The 19,925-nt window shown below is 48.1% G+C and overlaps 1 protein-coding gene across 4 annotated transcripts in view; it reads right to left on the bottom strand.

The window, feature by feature from the left end:
• LOC106573958 (neurobeachin-like 1) overlaps window positions 1-19,925 on the bottom strand; it is a 61,519-nt gene that overhangs the window by 16,093 nt on the left and 25,501 nt on the right. For 2 of the 4 annotated variants that reach the window (XM_082963654.1, XM_082963655.1), the window contains exons 12-30: window positions 19,676-19,765; window positions 16,000-16,083; window positions 15,797-15,895; window positions 14,847-15,421; window positions 14,443-14,575; window positions 14,173-14,292; window positions 13,751-14,057; window positions 13,075-13,160; window positions 12,568-12,657; window positions 11,678-11,864; window positions 11,449-11,582; window positions 7,444-7,603; window positions 6,840-6,942; window positions 6,478-6,637; window positions 5,274-5,432; window positions 4,805-4,964; window positions 3,673-3,761; window positions 1,955-2,539; window positions 847-1,022 (exon numbers count right to left, since the gene is read on the bottom strand). In XM_082963654.1, coding sequence (XP_082819780.1) covers window positions 847-1,022; window positions 1,955-2,539; window positions 3,673-3,761; window positions 4,805-4,964; window positions 5,274-5,432; window positions 6,478-6,637; window positions 6,840-6,942; window positions 7,444-7,603; window positions 11,449-11,582; window positions 11,678-11,864; window positions 12,568-12,657; window positions 13,075-13,160; window positions 13,751-14,057; window positions 14,173-14,292; window positions 14,443-14,575; window positions 14,847-15,421; window positions 15,797-15,895; window positions 16,000-16,083; window positions 19,676-19,765 — 3,497 coding nt within the window. The remainder of the gene's footprint in view (window positions 1-846; window positions 1,023-1,954; window positions 2,540-3,672; window positions 3,762-4,804; window positions 4,965-5,273; window positions 5,433-6,477; window positions 6,638-6,839; window positions 6,943-7,443; window positions 7,604-11,448; window positions 11,583-11,677; window positions 11,865-12,567; window positions 12,658-13,074; window positions 13,161-13,750; window positions 14,058-14,172; window positions 14,293-14,442; window positions 14,576-14,846; window positions 15,422-15,796; window positions 15,896-15,999; window positions 16,084-19,675; window positions 19,766-19,925) is intronic. The other 2 variants (XM_082963656.1, XM_082963657.1) reach the window with 1 other exon arrangement.

Below are 19,925 nucleotides of genomic sequence, written 5' to 3'. Positions count from 1 at the left end.
TCACTACAGTCATCACGTCACCCTGCAGGCTGGTTCCTACTCCTCACTACAGTCATCACGTCACCCTGCAGGCTGGTTCCTACTCCTCACTACAGTCATCACGTCACCCTGCAGGCTGGTTCCTACTCCTCACTACAGTCATCACGTCACCCTGCAGGCTGGTTCCTACTCCTCACTACAGTCATCACGTCACCCTGCAGGCTGGTTCCTACTCCTCACTACAGTCATCACGTCACCCTGCAGGCTGGTTCCTACTCCTCACTACAGTCATCACGTCACCCTGCAGGCTGGTTCCTACTCCTCACTACAGTCATCACGTCACCCTGCAGGCTGGTTCCTACTCCTCACTACAGTCATCACGTCACCCTGCAGGCTGGTTCCTACTCCTCACTACAGTCATCACGTCACCCTGCAGGCTGGTTCCTACTCCTCACTACAGTCATCACGTCACCCTGCAGGCTGGTTCCTACTCCTCACTACAGTCATCACGTCACCCTGCAGGCTGGTTCCTACTCCTCACTACAGTCATCACGTCACCCTGCAGACTGGTTCCTACTCCTCACTACAGTCATCACGTCACCCTGCAGGCTGGTTCCTACTCCTCACTACAGTCATCACGTCACCCTGCAGACTGGTTCCTACTGCTCACTAGTCATCACGTCACCCTGCAAGAATATTTAGTAACAACATGTGTCTTTTTAAACTAATATCTTTGTGAGACTGGACCTTTTTAATTGAACGAAATATCTCGTGTTTGTTGTCTAAATGGAACTGTGCATTCTGCATATTTTCAGTCTTGTCAACTAGGAATGAAATAAATCAACTGTAAGAAATGCCCGTGTCCACCTGAGCTTGATGTGGTCGACAGGCAGCAGCAGCTCGTTGGTAGCGCCCAGCTTGGTGAGGGCAGAGAACACCTGCCCCCGCTCCAGCCAGGCGGCATCGTCCGAGCCCTCCACGCCTCGCCACATTACGCACAGCACGATCTCCAGCAGCATGCGAGACAGCTCCTCCTCCGTCCGCTAGGGGGAGACAGAGAGGGCGGAGTCAGTGAGTCACATCCAGGTACAGAGGGGGTTCCCTCCCCCCCCAGCCTCCATGGTGTGGTTTGACCCCCCCCCCCCCCCAATGTCTGGCCCTACTGACGTCAGTCCATGGGAGAATTTCAATTGTATTACCTTGACTCCTCGTGTCCTTTCTCCCCACCCTCTTCTGAAAACCCATCCAAAACAGAAGGACTTCTGACTTTCTCATCCAATGGGTTTTGAGAAGGAGATGAGGAGAGAGGACGCGAGGAGTCAAGGAAATGCAAATTGAGATTGTCCCCATCTATAGATGAGAGGGAGAGGCGGCTCCCTAGTGAAGCAGTGACATTTTATATCTTTATATCTTTATAAGTCTGCTGGGGGATCAGAGGACCTGAGGGACATAGGAACACTCTGGCACCACAGTGGATACAGAAGCCCCCAATAGGGTGGATACAGAAGCCCCCAATAGGGTGGATACAGAAGCCCCCAATAGGGTGGATACAGAAGAAACCAATAGGGTGGATACAGAAGAAACCAATAGGGTGGATACAGAAGAAACCAATAGGGTGGATACAGAAGAAACCAATAGGGTGGATACAGAAGAAACCAATAGGGTGGATACAGAACAAACCAATAGGGTGGATACAGAACAAACCAATAGGGTGGATACAGAACAAACCAATAGGGTGGATACAGAACAAACCAATAGGGTAATCTGGATCCCTACCAGGAATTAGCTTTCAAATATCCAATTTGAGCAGCTGAAGGAAAGGAAGACCATTTATACTATTGATATACAGCCACTGTGACTAGCCAGACTGTTCCTAGGGCCTTGAGGAAACCACTTTAGTCTATTGATATACAGCAACTGTGACTTGCTAGCTACACTGAAGAGGAGAGGAAACCACTATAGACAGGTGTCTCACCTCAGCGCAGCTGAACGACTCCCCCAATGACACGTTGTCGCTGAACAGGAAGCTGTCCTCGGTGAGGGACGCCGACGAGGTATCTGGGAAGGCCTTGGCTGACGTCTCCAGTGGCGATGGCGTGCTGACCATGCTCCCCGGCGTCTGGTTGCCGCTCTCCCCGCCCTCATAGGCACTCATGTGGGACAGGTCCAAACTCAAACCCCCTGCTTTCCCTCCCCCAGAGGCCCAGGGCTTGAGCAACTGGCCCTCCCCAATCTGACTAACGGGCGTGTCCAGAAGCGAAAGTACATCCCCGTTTTCAAGACTATCCACTGATCTTCTGGAGCTCATGCTGAGGCGGTCTTCATCCACCAGTCTTCCGGCGCTGCCTGCTCGGCCCCTCCTCTCCAGGGGAAGTTCTAGGCGGCTGCCGCTGCCCCGGCTGAGGTTGAGGTCCAGGCTGCAGGTGCTGGCAGCGTCGCCCCGCCCCGGGCCGCCCTCGCAGGGGGAGCGCAGGAACAGCCTCATCAGGGTCTCCTGCCAGCACAGCTGTCTGGAGATCTCCCGCGCCGCGTCCTGCTGGGACTGGAGGAGCTGGTACAGCTAGAGGGAGAGAGAGCAGTAATATTACTACCTGAGTATTCATTACTGCTCATTTAACATTACTGACCTGTTATTTATTATTCAATGAGTATTACGCTTACTTTTATGTTATTTATGTTATCAATGATTAAATCTTTTTGGGGGATGGAGAAAGAACGAGGGATGCAGGGAGGGAAGGAATGATAGCGAGGGAGAAAGAGGAGGAAGGATAGAGAGAGGGGGGAAGGATAGAGAGAGGGGGGAAGGATAGAGAGAGGGGGGAAGGATAGAGAGAGGGGGGAAGGATAGAGAGAGGGGGGAAGGATAGAGAGAGGGGGAAGGATAGAGAGAGGAGGAAGGATAGAGAGAGGGGGGGAAGGAGGAAGGATACAGAGAGGAGGAAGGATAGAGAGAGGGGGGGAAGGAGGAAGGATACAGAGAGGGGGGAAGGATAGAGAGAGGGGGGAAGGATAGAGAGAGGGGGAAGGATAGAGAGAGGGGGAAGGATAGAGAGAGAGGGGGAAGGATAGAGAGAGGGGGGAAGGATAGAGAGAGGGGGGAAGGATAGAGAGAGGGGGGAAGGATAGAGAGAGGAGGAAGGATAGAGAGAGGAGGAAGGATAGAGAGAGGGGGGGAAGGAGGAAGGATACAGAGAGGGGGGAAGGATAGAGAGAGGGGGAAGGATAGAGAGAGGGGGAAGGATAGAGAGAGGAGGAAGGATAGAGAGAGGAGGAAGGATAGAGAGAGGGGGGGAAGGAGGAAGGATACAGAGAGGGGGGAAGGATAGAGAGAGGAGGAAGGATAGAGAGAGGAGGAAGGATAGAGAGAGGGGGGGAAGGAGGAAGGATACAGAGAGGGGGAAGGAGGAAGGATAGAGAGAGGGGGATGGATAGAGGGACAGAATAGAGCTTTAGGAAGATCAAAACCAGATATTTTAGCACAAGCACATAATCGCTTTTATAATAACTTAATTTCAAAGATTTCAAAGTAATATCATGCATTTCTGTTTATGGTTGATGTTGTGATTGAATTATTATGGATATCAACATCTGGTATGTAGGAAGATGTCTGTTTCTATCCTGAGGACAAGCTTATACCACTTGTATGTGTGTCGTTTTAATAACGTAGTGTGTGTGCGTGCTCTGTTCCCTCACCCTATTGCACACGAGCAGGCGTACGCTGGGCCCGGCCCGGTGAGTCAGCTGGACCAGGGCCATAAGGTCCTTGTAGCTCACCACATGATCTAGGGGGGGTCAAAGGTCAACATGATGAGCCATAGCCATATAATTTAGTAGAGTACACATTGACTGTATCTCTATTATCTGTTGGGCCACACCATAGTACTGGGTAATGTTCAGTAGGGCACACAGTATAAAAACATTTTGCAACGGAAGGCAGAAATGTGTGTTCAGGAAGTACCTCACTGTTTCTAAATGTTTTGTCCCAGCTGAACATAACCCTAATTGATCTGTCGATATAACTGAATGGGTAAAACACGGGTCCCGTGTGGCTCAGTTGGTAGAGCATGGTGTTTGCAACGCCAGGGTTGTGGGTTCGATTCCCACGGGGGACCAGTACGGGGGAAAAAAATGTATGAAATGTATGCATTCACTACTGTAAGTCGCTCTGGATAAGAGCGTCTGCTAAATGACTAAAATGTAAATCTGAAGTACACTGGAGAAACATTGATTTCCTTCTCCTGCCCTTTGCCCATACAAACCTCACTGCAGAACCGCCCTGACTCTCTCCAGCCATTCATTCAGTCATTTATTTATTTATGGAGAGGAAGCCATTCTCTGCAGTCTGTACTCCCTGCAACTTCAGCCTCACCCGAGCCAATCATTCAGCCCTCAACGCTTCATTGATTGGCCACTAAATCACACTCCCATGGAGTCACAGGAGTAGAGCCAGCCAATCAAAACTATGCAAGGGCTGAACACCACATCTACAAAGGTCTATAGGGACAGCTGGGTAAAGCAGAGTCAGTACTAATTCCTTTTTATTGGCCAATGAAATGAAACGACTTCACCTGCGTTACTGTAGATATTGCTTCGGTAAAAAACCTTTTACTATTGAATTTGTTTGCTGTTTTGTATATATTTGTAAAGTTGCAAATGAATTACCCTTCGGACACAATAACTATTTATTGAATGGAATTTAAAAACGACGCTGATGATTGGCTGTTGAAGGAGCCGTCTCCAACCATCGAGTGATCTAGTCCCCAGAAACATATTTGAATAATGGTATGGTGGACACTGATAGGGTGTGAGAGACACCGTCACCCACCTGTGTGGAGCACCTGGTTGAGCAGGCTCTTGACGAGGGAGGGGGTGATGTGGAGGTCAGAGAAGAGCAGGGAGAGACCAGAGTATCCCACCTCCCTCAGCTTCAGCCTCTGCTTGTTCTTCTCATAGACACGGTCGCAGCGCAGCATGCGGTCAAACATCTGGACTCACACACGGCAAAGACCATTAAATGATGTTACATTAGCAGCATTCAATGTCCAAAAGAGAAAGGTCTTGTATAGTACCTAGTGAAAGTATTGACTCATCTGCACAACATAACCAACTCCACATATTGAAAGTAAAATTACATTAAAAAATAAATCCAAAACATTTCCAGGCCAGTAAGTTCTGCATGTCCAAAACTGACAAATTCAGAAGCCCCATCGCTCAAAACCACAACACACTTAAACATATCCGTGTATTGTGTGTGTGTGTGTGTGGACAGGTGTATGTGTGAGGAGGTCCCTCACCTTGAAGACGAGCTCTCGGAGGCGGTCTGAGTGTTTGGTGTTGAGCAGCAGGGCGTAGCAGGAGTCGGCCGCCCCCGGCTCAAACAGCAGCAGGAAAAGCTGGTCCCTGGCAGCACTGGTCTGGAGCAGACTTAGCAGCAACTCTATCACTCCACACAGCTAGACGGACACACACACAGACATTTGGTTAGCAACTCCACCAAGGCGCCCGCCAACACACACACACACACACACACACACACACACACACACACACACACACACACACACACAAGGATTGAGTTAAGTGGAGAGAGTAAGTAAATGATGAGTGTGGTTTCAGGGAGTGAACAGTCTAATAATGGGTAGGATGGAGAGGAGACAGAACAGTCTAATAATGGGTAGGATGGAGAGGAGACAGAACAGTCTAATAATGGGTAGGATGGAGAGGAGACAGAACAGTCTAATAATGGGTAGGATGGAGAGAAGAAACTGCGGAGGATGAACACTCGACATTGCAGTGAGCATATGTCACATGCCATGATGTCACAGGCCGTGTATAGAAACCTATGTAAGAGGATAAGACAGACAGGAAAAAGAGCTGGAGGAAAGGAGGGAGAGAGGAAGGACACGGACACACAGGAAACAGATCCTCATTGAATGCCAGTGAGTGGATGGGAGGCTGGGCCTTGAGAGACAGAGGCCTGCCACAGTCAGTTAAACAGAGCAGCCAGCTGAAGGCTATTAGAGGGGGAAAGCTTTCTTCCAGAGGCCTAGGTAACCAGCAGGCCATGGACCAGGGCTATCCTTAGTGTAACCGCAGGCTGTAAACACACAGCCCTCACCACCGTGCCAGGCACAGAGCTGGCAGCTGCTCCCTCATCGACACCACAGCAATGGTCTTCATAGGATTTCTAAGTGTTATTCCAGTACATGGATATTGAAGACAACTTGGGTTTATTCAGAGGGTCAATAAGTGAGAGAGATTGAATTGCACTCGGTCTTCCACATTGGGTAATAGCCAGTCTATTAACCATCTTGTCTTCAATGGAACTCATATGGAGTGGAGTCCTGACTACAGGACGTCTGCTTTATACATGTTAATCTATGACACGATGCATGGCTTCATTAGTGGTAATATTGTAACGGAGTCATGGACCATCATCTGTCCGTTCCTCCCTTCCATCCATCCATCCATCCATCCATCCATCCATCCATCCCTCACCTGTTCCTCGTCTCCGATGGCAGCGATGTATCCCAGAATGCTGTGCATCTCCTCCTGGGTCATACCCTTGCTGATGTAATACTTCAGGAGGCCGCAGAGGGATGCTCGGATGGTCTGATTGTCATCTTCACTAATATCTCCCTCCCTGCTGACACTCTTACTAACAGATTAAGAATCATTTATTTAAAAAATATATATTTTATGACAAATCAAATATTATTTTATGACAAATCAAGTTGACTGTAGAACTTGTACAGTTATTAAAATACATACATCTCATGTAACAGATGGAGCTAGAATAGGACAATTAAGAATCATGAGTAAAAACCAGAAGCTGAGCATTCTGGGAAATGGAGTCCCACCCGTAGTAAAGGCGAATGGTGTCCAGTAGAAATTGAACTCCGTATTTCTTCCGGAACTGCTTCCTGTTTTCTTTGATGACGGTGGACATGTACTGGATGTGACCTTCATCACCACGAGAAACAAGAGTCACACACACACAGGGATGGATAGGTTACATTCTAAATGTAATCCGTTACGTTACTAGCTCCCTGTCCAAAAATGGAATCAGTAACGGAACTTTTGGATTACCCAAACTCTAACTTCATTTGATTACTGTCAGTTACTTTTGGATTACTTTCCCCTTAAGAGGCATTATGCCGTGTTCACGTTCTAGTCAGAACTAGCAAACTCTGAAATTTCCTGACTTGCTAACTCGTAGTTATACACGTGCCGCGTTCAACCAGTTAGCAAGTCGGAAACTTCAGAGTTCCGACTAGCAGGTGAATGTAGCATTAGAAGAAGACAAAAAGGGTCCATCAAACGCATGTGGTGTGTCATTATAGTGGTCTCTGACTTGCTCAGGTGGAACAAACTTCAACTTGTTCCTGGATTTGCAACCAATCACACTCTCATATCGACTCACACGTGAACCCCCCACACAGACCCATGGTCCCAGGTGCTCACCGATGCGCAGGGGGAAGTCTCCCAGGTTCCAGATGCTGAAGTTGAACAGAAGGTGTGTGTGGAGTTGCTGCAGCAGCTGTTGGTTCTTTTCATAGGTAACCTGCTCCACCAGGAGCTGAGCAGACACCAAGACACTCACATCCACCAGACTGGCAGGCAGCTACACAGAGAGAAAAACACACATGCAAACAGAGAGAATTAGTAAGAGAGAGAGGAGAGAGAGAATGACAGAGACAAAGAGAGCGAGAGAGAATGACAAAAAGAGAGAGAAAGATTGAGAGAGCGCGAGAGAGAGCGCGAGAGAGAGCGCGAGAGAGCGAGAGAGCGAGCGAGAGCGAGAGAAAGGCTGCCGTTTTACGGGCTCCTAACCAACTGTGATATTTTGTGTGTTTTTTTTGCATTGCACGTAACTTATTTTGTACAAATGTTGCTGGTCTCTTATGACCGAAAATAGCTTCTGGATATCAGAACAGTAATTACTGATCTCGAACTGGACGAAGATTATTTATTTAATGAGTCTGACGAGAAGGATATACAGCTTCTCCGAGACCAGGCCCAAATCCATGTCATTCACGTGAAAAAAATACGGAAATACAGGGGGGGGGGGGGGATATTGGGGTGCCTTGTGAGAATCGTTGGCAAGTGTGTAACCTGCCTCAAACATCCGTTCTATTGGCCAACGTGCAATCACTGGAAAATAAACTGGATGATCTCCGCACGAGACTATCCTACCAACAGGACATTAAATACTGTAATATCTTATGTTTCACCGAGTCGTAGCTAAACGATGACAATTAATATTCAGTTGGCTGGGTTTTCCTTGCATCGGCAGGACAGAATAGCTACGTCTGGTAAGATGAGGGGTGGGGGTGTGTCTATTTGTCAATAACAGCTGGTGCGCGATGTCTAATATTAAGGAGGTCTTGAGGCATTGCTCGCCTGAGATAGTGTGATCTACAGCTTATCATGAGGTACTCTATCTACCAAGAGAGTTTTCATCTATATTTTTTGTAGCAGTCTATTTACCACCACAAACTGATGCTGGCACTAAGACCACACTCAATGAGCTGTATAAGGCCATAAGCAAATAAGAAAATACTCATCCTAGTGGGCGGGACTTTAATGCAGGCAAACTTAAATCCGTGTTACCTAATTTCTACCAGCATGTCACAAAAAAACTATAGACACCTTTACTACACACACACACCGAGACGCATACAAAGCTCCCCCTCGCCCTCTATTTGGCAAATCTGACCATAATTCTAACAAGCAAAAACTAAAGAAGGAAGTATCAGTGACTTGCTGAATACGGAAGTGGTCAGATGACGCGGATGCTACGCTACAGGACTGCTTTGCTAGCACAGACTGGAATATGTTTCGGGATTCATCCAATGGCATTGAGAGTATACCACCTCAGTCACCGGCTTCATCAATAAGTGCATCGACGACGCCCCCCCCCCCACAGTGACTGTACGTACATATCCCAACCAGAAGCCATGGATTACAGGCAACATCCTCACTGAGCTAAAGGCTAGAGCTGCTGCTTTCAAGGAGCGGGACACTAACCCGGAAGCATTCAAGAAAGCCCGCTACGCCCTCAGACGAACCATCAAACAGGCAAAGCGTAAATACAGGACTAAGATTGAATTCTACTACACTGGCTCTGACGCTCGTCGGATGTGTCAGGGCTTGCAAACTATTATGGACTACAAAGGAAAACCCAGCCGCGAGCTACCCAGTGACGCGAGCCTACCAAACGAGCTAAATGCCTTTTATGCTCGCATCGAGGCAAGCAACACTGAAGCATGCATGAGAACACCAGCTGTTCCGGACGACTGTGATCACGCTCTCCATAGCCGATGTGAGCAAGACCTTTAAACAGTTCAACATTCACAAGGCCGCAGGGCCAGACAGATTACCAGGACGCGTACTCGGAGCATGCGCGGACCAACTGGCAAGTGTCTTCACTGACATTTTCAACCTCTCCCTGACCGAGTCTGTAATACCTACATGTTTCAAGCAGACCACTATAGTCCCTGTGCCCAAGGAAGCGAAGGTAACCTGCCCAAATGATTACCGCCTGTGGCACTCATGTCGGTGGCCATGAAGTGCTTTGAAAGGCTGGTCATGACTCACATCAACACCATTATCCCAGAAACCATAGACCCACTCCAATTTGCATACCACCCCAACAGATCCACAGATGACGCAATCTCAATCGCACTCCAACACTGGCCTTTCCCACCTGGACAAAAGGAACACCTATGTGAGAATGCTGTTCATTGACAAGAGCTCAGTGTTCAACACCATAGTGCCCACAAAGCTCATCACTAAGTTAAGGACCATGGGACTAAACACCTCCCTCTGCAACAATTAAGCAAATGGCAACCTGGAACATTTACATTGACAACCCCCCCCCTTTCTTTTTTACACTGCTGCTACTCACTGTTTATCATCTATGCATAGTCACTTTACCCCCATCTACATGTACAAAGAGAGAATGAAAGAGCCAGAGGGAGAGACAGACAGACAAAGAAAGCGTTAACCTGTTGGGGATAGGGGTCAGTATTTGCACGGCCGGATAAAAAACGTACCCGATTTAATCTGGTTACTACTCCTGCCCAGTAACTAGAATATGCATATAATTGTTTGATTTGGATAGAAAACACCCTAAAGTTTCTAAAACTGTTTGAATGGTGTCTGTGAGTATAACAGAACTCATTTGGCAGGCCAAAACCTGAGAAGATTCCAAACAGGAAGCGCCCTCTCTGACCATATCTTGGCCTTCTTGATCATCTCTATCCAAAACAGGGGATCTCTGGCATAACGTGACATTTTCTAACGCTCCCATAGGCTCTCAGAAGGCGCCAGAACTTTGAATGATGACTTTGCAGGCCATGGCTGAAAAACAGTAGCGCATTTGGATAGTGGTCGATCTGAGAACAATGAGACTGGGGCGCGTGTGCACGAGTCGACTCCATGTTTTCATTTTCAGTCTTTGAACGAAAACTGGGTTTCCCGGTCGGAATATTAACGCTTTTTTACGAGAAAAATCTCATAAAAATTGATTTTAAACAGCGTTTGACATGCTTCGAAGTACGGTAATGGAATCTTTTGGAATTTGTTTTCACGCAACGCACCGAGCATGTCACCCTTCTTTACCCTTCGGATAGTGTCTTGAACGCACGAACAAAACGCCGCTATTTGGATATAACTATGGATTATTTGGAACCAAACCAATATTTGTTATTGAAGTAGAAGTCCTGGGAGTGCATTCTGACAAAGAACAGCAAAGGTAATCCAATTTTTCTTATAGTAAATCTGAGTTTGGTGAGGGCCAAACTTGGTGGGTGTCAAATTAGCTAGCCTGTGATGGCCGGGCTATCTACTCAGAATATTGCAAAATGTGCTTTCGCCGAAAATCTATTTTAAAATCGGACATAGCGATTGCATAAAGGAGTTCTGTATCTATAATTCTTAAAATAATTGTTATGTTTTTTGTGAACGTTTATCGTGAGTAATTTAGTAAATTCACCGGAAGTGTTCGGTGGGAATGCTAGTCACATGCTAATGTAAAAAGCTGGTTTTTGATATAAATATGAACTTGATTGAACAAAACATGCATGTATTGTATAACATAATGTCCTAGGAGTGTCATCTGATGAAGATCATCAAAGGTTAGTGCTGCATTTAGCTGTGGTTTTGTTTTTTGTGACATTATATGCTAGCTTGAAAAATGGGTGTCTGATTATTTCTGGCTGGGTACTCTGCTGACATAATCTAATGTTTTGCTTTCGTTGTAAAGCCTTTTTGAAATCGGACAGTGTGGTTAGATTAACGAGAGTCTTGTCTTTAAAATGGTGTAAAATAGTCATATGTTTGAGAAATTGAAGTAATAGCATTTCTAAGGTATTTGAATATCGCGCCACGGGATTCCACTGGCTGTTGAGTAGGTGGAACACAAGCGTCCCACCTAGCCCAGTGAGGTTAACAGAGTCTCTAAACCTTCTGCATCAGTCCCCCCAGGGTGGCTACTCCATGGGAGTGCAGCAGGCTCTCCTGGTTGATGGGGTGACGCTGCAGGAAGTGCTTCAGCACCAGCAGGAACGTGGCAACCAGGTTCTTCTCCAGACGCGCCTCTGAAACACACACAGGCACACACTTAGTTTCAGTTCAGTAACTGTAATGCTTGTATTATCACCTAAAGCTAAACATGATGTGTTTGGGGACTCACCTGAGGACCTGTTGGAGGGCAAGATGACCCAGTCCCCGTCCCCAGGGGAGGTGGCCACGTCAGGGGTGGGGCTGATCAACTCTGACCCCGTGGGGTCGGCAGCGGTGTGGTTCTCAAAGGTCAGCAGGGTGAGTTGCTCCAGGATGGGGAAGAGGACAGGTAGACCTCCCACGCAATTGATCATATCCTGAACACAGGAGTGTGAATCAGAACGGGGAAAATTAACCAGAGGCGGAATCAGAACGGGGAAAATTAACCAGAGGCTGAATCAGAACGGGGAAAATTAACCAGAGGCGGAATCAGAACGGGGAAAATTAACCAGAGGCTGAATCAGAACGGGGAAAATTAACCAGAGGCGGAATCAGAACGGGGAAAATTAACCAGAGGCGGAATCAGAACGGGGAAAATTAACCAGAGGCTGAATCAGAACGGGGAAAATTAACCAGAGGCGGAATCAGAACGGGGAAAATTAACCAGAGGCTGAATCAGAACGGGGAAAATTAACCAGAGGCGGAATCAGAACGGGGAAAATTAACCAGAGGCTGAATCAGAACGGGGAAAATTAACCAGAGGCTGAATCAGAACGGGGAAAATTAACCAGAGGCTGAATCAGAACGGGGAAAATTAACCAGAGGCGGAATCAGAATGGGGAAAATTAACCAGAGGCGGAATCAGAACGGAGGAAATAATCAGAGACGGCATTGAATATAATTTTGCCCTGTAACCATCCCGCAAGACAACACCCTATTGCCTGGCAGGGAATGGAAACAGCAATCTTGCAGCTACTGATTGACTTATGTAACCTCTACACTACACACCACCCATCAACCATCCAATCAAATATTCAACAATAAAAATTAGGAGAATATGTTGTCATTCCTAAATCATACCTTGATGTCCCAGTTGACAACCTTGTTCCCAGTCAGACGCCCATGGAGGAGGTTGGGGGACAGGTCCAGACAGATGGGGTTCCGACAAGCCTGTAGGAACCAGGAGACATATTTCCTAGTTACACCGCCTATCACAACTGACAAGCCTATAGGAATCAGGAGACATATTTCCTAGTTACACCGCCTATCACAACTGACAAGCCTATAGGAACCAGGAGACATATTTCCTAGTTACACCGCCTGTCACAACTGACAAGCCTATAGGAACCAGGAGACATATTTCCTTGTTACACCGCCTGTCACAACTGACAAGCCTATAGGAACCAGGAGACATATTTCCTTGTTACACCGCCTGTCACAACTGACAAGCCTATAGGAACCAGGGGAACTAATGAATTGTTACAATGCCTGTCATAACTGACAAGTCATTAACATCCATGACTGTAATAATAAAGCATGGGCGGGGAGTAATGAGGTAAATGATTGACAGTAGCCTTGTCCAATCACCTTGGGGGAGTAGTGCAGCAGGAGTTTAGTTGCGAGGTCACCGAGCTCTGCCTCCTGGGTCTTGAAAGGAGAAATACAGTTTGGCCCTGAGAAGAGAAGGAAACCAACCAAAGATAACATTACTATAACCCTGTCCCTGGCCATGTTCCAATGCTCATGAAATGCATCCTTCCTTCATTTGAAGAAATCGCTGTTCTGACAACATTTGATTGACGAGACTTCTCCCCGAAGTGGATATGCACTCAGTCTCTCCCCTTCATGGATATCCAACAGAAATGAAGAGGTGTGAGAAATATGGTGGAAACTTTCTCAGCCAATGCTTACATCAATCTAATGCCTGTAAAAGCATGAAGAGTCAACGGGTCCACACTTCAGGGAGAGAATCAATGGAGAGAGTCCATTGGCTTCAATAATCCAATCCCGATCAGATCAGAGATTATCTCAATGAAGGAAGGAACGTTCAGGGATGCATTTTAAAATCGTTCTATGGGAGAAACCCAATTGCATTTCCCTGAATCCTTGCGTCCTCTCTCGTCGCTTCCTCAAAACCCATTGGATGAGAACATCAGAGGTCCCTCCCTGCTGACCATTTCATCCAGTAGGTTGAGACGGAGGCGAGAAGAGAGGATGCGAGGAATCAAGGAAATGCTATTTAGATTCTCCCCATCTCTCTCACCGGGGCTGCAGAGGGCCTTGACGTGGTTGGGCTGCAGTGCTTCATGGAACACCATGACGCTACCCAGCTGGCCCTGCAGGGAGGTGGGGCTGCCCCACTCGCTGTCCTGCGTCCCCGCCGAGATCAACTTGGTGACCGACTCAGGCTTGCCCCCCAGGAGGCTCCCCCAGCCCTGGGTCGACAGGATGCCCCCCAGGGAGGAGCGGGCGGAAGGGGGCGCCCCGGACAAGGGGGGGTCTGAGATTTGGGAGGGGGGTGGCGTGGTGGTCCGATGGCCTGCTGAGCCGATGCAGCAGGAGGTGAAAGGCTGAGGGGGCAGAAACACAGTCAGGGAACTGAATATGAGTTCACGGGCAAAAACATACACACAAATGTATATAAACAACACGCGCACACACAATGTAATTCATGGTAACTCTCACCTCTGTCATGGTTGGGTACTTGAGTGGTGCTGACAGTTTCTGCTGTCCATCTACATAGATGTAAACTAGACTCTGTCCAAACGGCCTCTTCCCCGGTACATGGACTACACCAATACTGTGCTGTGGGCAGAACACACACAGGACTCAATCTCCCACAACTCACCCTGTCGGCAGCCAGCCATACAGACCATAGAGATATATCCATTTTAGTGGTCTATATTTAATTCTATGACACAGACAAGCCTACAGAAAAGTGATGATGTCACTCACCCAGAGTGAGTCACAGAAAGAGTAGTCTGGTAGCATCACTGTCATGTACTCCTTCTTGGTGCACACGGCAACCACCAGTACCCCTGCTGAACTGATGAAGGCCTCCAAGCCCGTTCCTCCCGGGGTGAAAAAACTACAGAGGAACAGACAACAGAGCACATTACACACTCTTAACCTGTCTCTCCCCATCCTCCTGTCTCTCCCCATCCCTCTTTCCGTCCCTCTCCCTCCCTCCACCCTCCCTCCCTCCATCGACCCTCCCTCCCTCCCTCCCTCGACCACCAATTCTACCTCATCCACCTCCATCCATCCATCCATCCCTCTCCCTAGATCACTCAACCCTCCGTCTCTCTCACCCTCCGTCTCTCTCACCCTCCGTCTCTCTCACCCTCCGTCTCTCTCACCTGTACAGTTGCTTCCTCTTGTCCCCCTTGCCGGGCAGTCCCTGCTGGTCCTGGTCCAATGAGAGCCAGGCCAGGAAGCTGAAGGCGGGGCCCGGCCAGCGCATCACCATTGGCACGGCGATGCCAGCCATGCTGGGTGACAGATCAAAGTACTGCATGGCGCTCTCCAGACCCTGCTTCCGCACCATGCCCAGGACCGCCCTCAACACCGGGCCCACGTACGGGTGAGCCTGCCCGGGCTCCAGCGGCCTCAGAAGCCTGAGTAACTGGAGGAGCTCACCACCGCTCAGCGACTGGCTCCCCAGCGACCCTAGCAAACCGACAAGGCTTTCCGCACACGCCCGGTGCAGGCGAGCGTGGTGCCCGAGGGTGGCGAGGAGCCGCACGGCCATGGCGGCGTTGACGCAGGTGGCGCGAGTCTGTCGGTTGATGCAGCAGAGGCGGCGGAGCCAGTCGGCAGTGAACACCTGCAGCTCAGCAGAGTCCATCTCTGGGAGCCACTGGATGAGGAGGAGCAGGGGCTCCACGTTACTGATGCCCAGGATACCCACCGAGCTGTGTTCACCCTCCACAGCCTGAGAGAGAGAGAGGGAGGGGAGGGCGGGGAAGGAGAGAGGGAGAGAGAGTGGGCAGACACGACACACAGCGGGTAAGTGCACAGATATACAGGGGGTTTTATGTCCCAAATGCAACCCTATTCTCTATGTAGAGTGATGCTCCTGTGACTATGAGCCAGAAGACAATATGCCCATAATCAGTGTATAGATAGTAGAAGGCTTGTTAGAGCATTTTGGTTTTAGGCCTTAAACTAAAAAAGCAATAGGCCTTGTGTTACAGCGGCATTTAAAGTCAATGTAAAATCCTGTCAAAAGTAGTCTACTATGGGGAAATAGGTTGGACTTTAATATGACAAGAACAGAAGAACTCCGGTGACAGAGGGAATCTCTCACCATATTCATCAGTTCCTTCAGCAGGTGTCTGGAGGGCTGGCCCAGGGAGACCAGAACCTCAAACAGGTGAGTGTAGCCAATCCGCTCCTTGAACACCTCCTGTAGGGGCGGGACTAAACTGTTAGCAATACTGTTTGTGGATCAGTCTATATATGGATATGTTGGGTTGTGTGTGTGTGTGTGTGTGTGTGTGTGTAGTTCACCTTTGCAGCAGGTGACTTGTGCATCACCGTCGTCAGGGCTTTGATGGTTGCCACGGCGAGAGAGTCCAGTCGCCCTTGAAACACCTAAGACATATCAGACCTGTCAATCTTTCTCCTGAGCCAATCCCCATTTCCTTAACCTCTCAGGGGGGTGTGTGCAGTATTGTACGTGAGTGAAACTCGCCCCTTTTTATCCCTGCCTTCATGCAAACAAAATGAATGATTAGGGTTTTTATGACTAATCAAATCATAATTTAAATGATCGTCATTCTCCGAACATAACATTGACATCATGCTTAAATGATACCTCACTCCACTCGCAGGAATAAAAGGAGGCTGTTGGTGTGTGTGTGTGTGTGTGTGTGTGTGTGTGTGTGTGTGTGTGTGATCACTGCAGAGGTTTAGGATCTGATTATTCGTGGACAGAAGCTGCAGTGTAAGTGCTCATTGCTCTTACTGCCCTTGATATAAAGAGTAAACAGACACGTCAGGCCTTTCTGCTCCAGACAACACCAGGGAAAATGGACATTTCCTGTCAAGAGTCATTGTCTGACTAATATCATAGTACTCTCTGGAGCAGGAAGCTCTGAGGGCTCACCAAAACACTGTATTTTAAGAATATATATTCCTCTCTCCTTCACACAGAGGAACACCAACACACACGGAGGAGCAACGCTTCCTCCTGTCAGCAGACACACTGGCTCAAAGTAGCCTCACATACACATCCTCTGTCCAGCTCTGCCCTTCTCCAAATCGCTCTTTTCTCTCCCTTTAACGGAGTGTAAAACATTCAGTGTGTCGTCTCGGACCGGCTGGAGAGGGTCTGTCCGTGGTGAATGAAAATAAACAGAAAATAAAACCCACAGAAATATATATCTCAAACAGATGTTCAGACCACCACGGCCATGGACGTCCATCAAGACACTAGCCATGGTCACACAAGACAGGTGAGGTGATTGGAAACCCACATGACACCAGCAGAGAAACCCAACAGGGAGGGAGGGAGGGGAAGATGACATAAGGCAGGAAACAGAAGAGGGTAGAAGAATGACATGAGGAAAAGGAAAATGAATGAATGATGGGTAGCAACAAGAGACCACTCCACGACAAGACAACTAGCTGATTAGTTCTTCTCATTGTACTGTAGCTTTGCCCTGTAAACCAACAGTCTACTCTAATGGTGGTTTTAATGCATGCACTGACAGTTATTTGATGTTTCACAAACTCTGCAAAAAAAAGAAATGTGCCTTTTTCTGGACCTTGTCTTTCAAAGATAATTCGTAAAATCCAAATAACTTCACAGATCTTCATTGTAAAGGGTTTAAACACGGTTTCCCATGCTTGTTCAATGAATGAACATGGACCTGTGGAACGGTCGTTAAGACACTAACAGCTTACAGACGGTAGGAAATTAAGGTCACAGTTAGGACACTAAAGACGCCTTTCTACTGACTCTGAAAAACACCAAAAGAAAGATGCTCAGGGTCCCTGCTCATCTGCGTGAATGTGCCTTAGGCATGCTGCAAGGAGGCATGAGGACTTCAGACGTGGCCAGGGCAATAAATTGCAATGTCCGTACTGTGAGACGCCTAAGACAGCGCTACAGGGAGACAGGACGGACAGCTGATCGTCCTCGCAGTGGCAGACCACGTGTAACAACACCTGCACAGGATCGGTACATCCGAACATCACACCTGCGGGACAGGTACAGGATGGCAACAACAACTGCCCGAATTACACCAGGAACGCACAATCCCTCCATCAGTGCTCAGACTGTCCGCAATAGGCTGAGAGAGGCTGGACTGAGGGCTTGTCGGCCTGTTGTAAGGCAGGTCGTCACCAGACATCGCCAGCAACAACGTCGCCTATGGGCACAAACCCATCGTCGCTGGACCTGACAGGAGTGGCAAAAAGTGCTCTTCACTGACGAGTCACGGTTATGTCTCACCAGGGCTGATGGTCGGATTCGCATTTATCGTCGAAGGAATGAGCGTTACACAGAGGCCTGTACTCTGGAGCGGATCAATTTGGAGGGGGAGGGTCCGTCATGGTCTGGGGCAGTGTGTCACAGCATCATCGGACTGAGCTTGTTGTCATTGCAGGCAATCTCAGCGCTGTGTGTTACAGTGAAGACATCCTCCTCCCTCATGTGGTACCCTTCCTGCAGGCTCATCCTGACATGACCCTCCAGCATGACAATGCCACCAGCCATACTGCTCATTCTGTGCGTGATTTCCTGCAAGACAGGAATGTCAGTGTTCTGCCATGGCCAGTGAAGAGCCCTGATCTCAATCCCATTGAGCACATCTGGGACCTGTTGGATCGGAGGGTGAGGGCTAGGGCCATTCCCTCCAGAAATGTCTGGGAACTTGCAGGTGTCTTGGTGGAAGAGTGGGGTAACATCTCACAGCAAGAACTGGCAAATCTGGTGCTGTCCATGAGGAGATGCACTGTAGATACTGACTGTTATTTTTGACCCCCCCCTTTGTTCAGGGACACATTATTCCATCTGTTAGTCACGTCTGTGGAACTTGTTCAGTTTATGTCTCAGTTGTTGAATCTTATGTTCATACAAATATTTACAAATGTTAAGTTTGCTGAAAATAAACGCAGTTGACAGTGAGATGACGTTTTCTTTTTGCTGAGTTAACAAGCCATAGCGCCCCTGGAGCAAATTAGGGTTAAGTTCGTTCCTCAAGGACACAGACAGATCTTTCCCCTTCACAGGTCGAGTATTCGAACCACCAACCTTTCGGTTACTGGCCCAACACTCTTTCATTGTGTGTGTGTGTGTCTCTCTCGGGTTGGGTAATAAAACAAGACATTTCTGTGGACTGTAAGGAAAATGGATGAATAAAGTATTTTTCATCTTCATTCATTAATTCCACACATGACCTATAGGAGAGGAGACAGCATAGGTCTGACTGTGGTCAGGTTGCTAGGTAACCAGGTAACCATGGGTGGCCATTACACAGAGTCGGAGTATCGGATTACAGGTGCTAAACTCTGCCTGACTACAAAGGAATACTTTGTAGTGTGTGTGAAATCACCTTGCCGCATGATAACCAGACCAACAGGTGAGTGTCTGCCTACAGATGATTCACTACAGGTGAGTCTTTGTGACTAAAGCACACTACAGACCACTGCATGTCAAGAGAACACTGCAAAACTACATTAAAGGGTACCAGCGAGTGTTTGTGAGTGCAGGGGAGGCCAGGTGAATAACTGAACTGGGGAGACGGTTTGACCACACTGCAGGTGCTGTTGTTTGCCTTTTGGAGATCGGGCTACTTTCTGTAAAAGTTACTTTGAAGTACTTTCAGACAAATGTTACTGTAAAGACTGCTTGATTGATTGACAGATTGATAGACTGCTTGATTGATTGAATGACAGATTGACAGTTTAATTGATTGATTAACTGCTTGATTGATTGATTAACTGCTTGATTGATTGATTAACTGCTTAATTTATTGAATGACTGCTTAATTTATTGAATGACTGCTTGATAGACAGCTTAATTTATTGATTGATTGACTGATTGATTGATTGTTTCTGACTACAGGGCAGCACAGATGTACGTCTTGTCATGGAGTGGCCATCTTGACGGGGATGGCGGTGATGATAGCATGAGTGACGGTGGTGGCGTGAGTGACAGGTTGACAGGGTGGCAGTATACCTGGGTGTCACTCTCTCCTGTCACTGTCAGTAACCTGTTGGTGAAATCTTTCTGGTCCTTCTCTGCTGTTGTGCACCTAGCATTAACCAGCTGCAGAGTTGAACCAACAACAGGACGTGGTGGTGGTGGGGGGGGGGGGGGGGGGAGAAAAGAGTGGTGGATGGGAGTCAGAAGGTAAAGGTTGTGACTCACAGAGGGGCTGGGTGGGGGGGTTTGTGCTACCTAAGTGCTCCAGCACTAAGTGGGGAGG

Source organism: Salmo salar, chromosome 17 (genome assembly GCF_965601325.2).
Source record: "Salmo salar chromosome 17, fSalSal1, whole genome shotgun sequence".
NCBI classification, from domain to species: domain Eukaryota; kingdom Metazoa; phylum Chordata; class Actinopteri; order Salmoniformes; family Salmonidae; genus Salmo; species Salmo salar.
The sequence above is the reverse complement of the archived record's forward strand: the minus strand, read 5'-3'. Positions and strand labels throughout refer to the sequence as shown.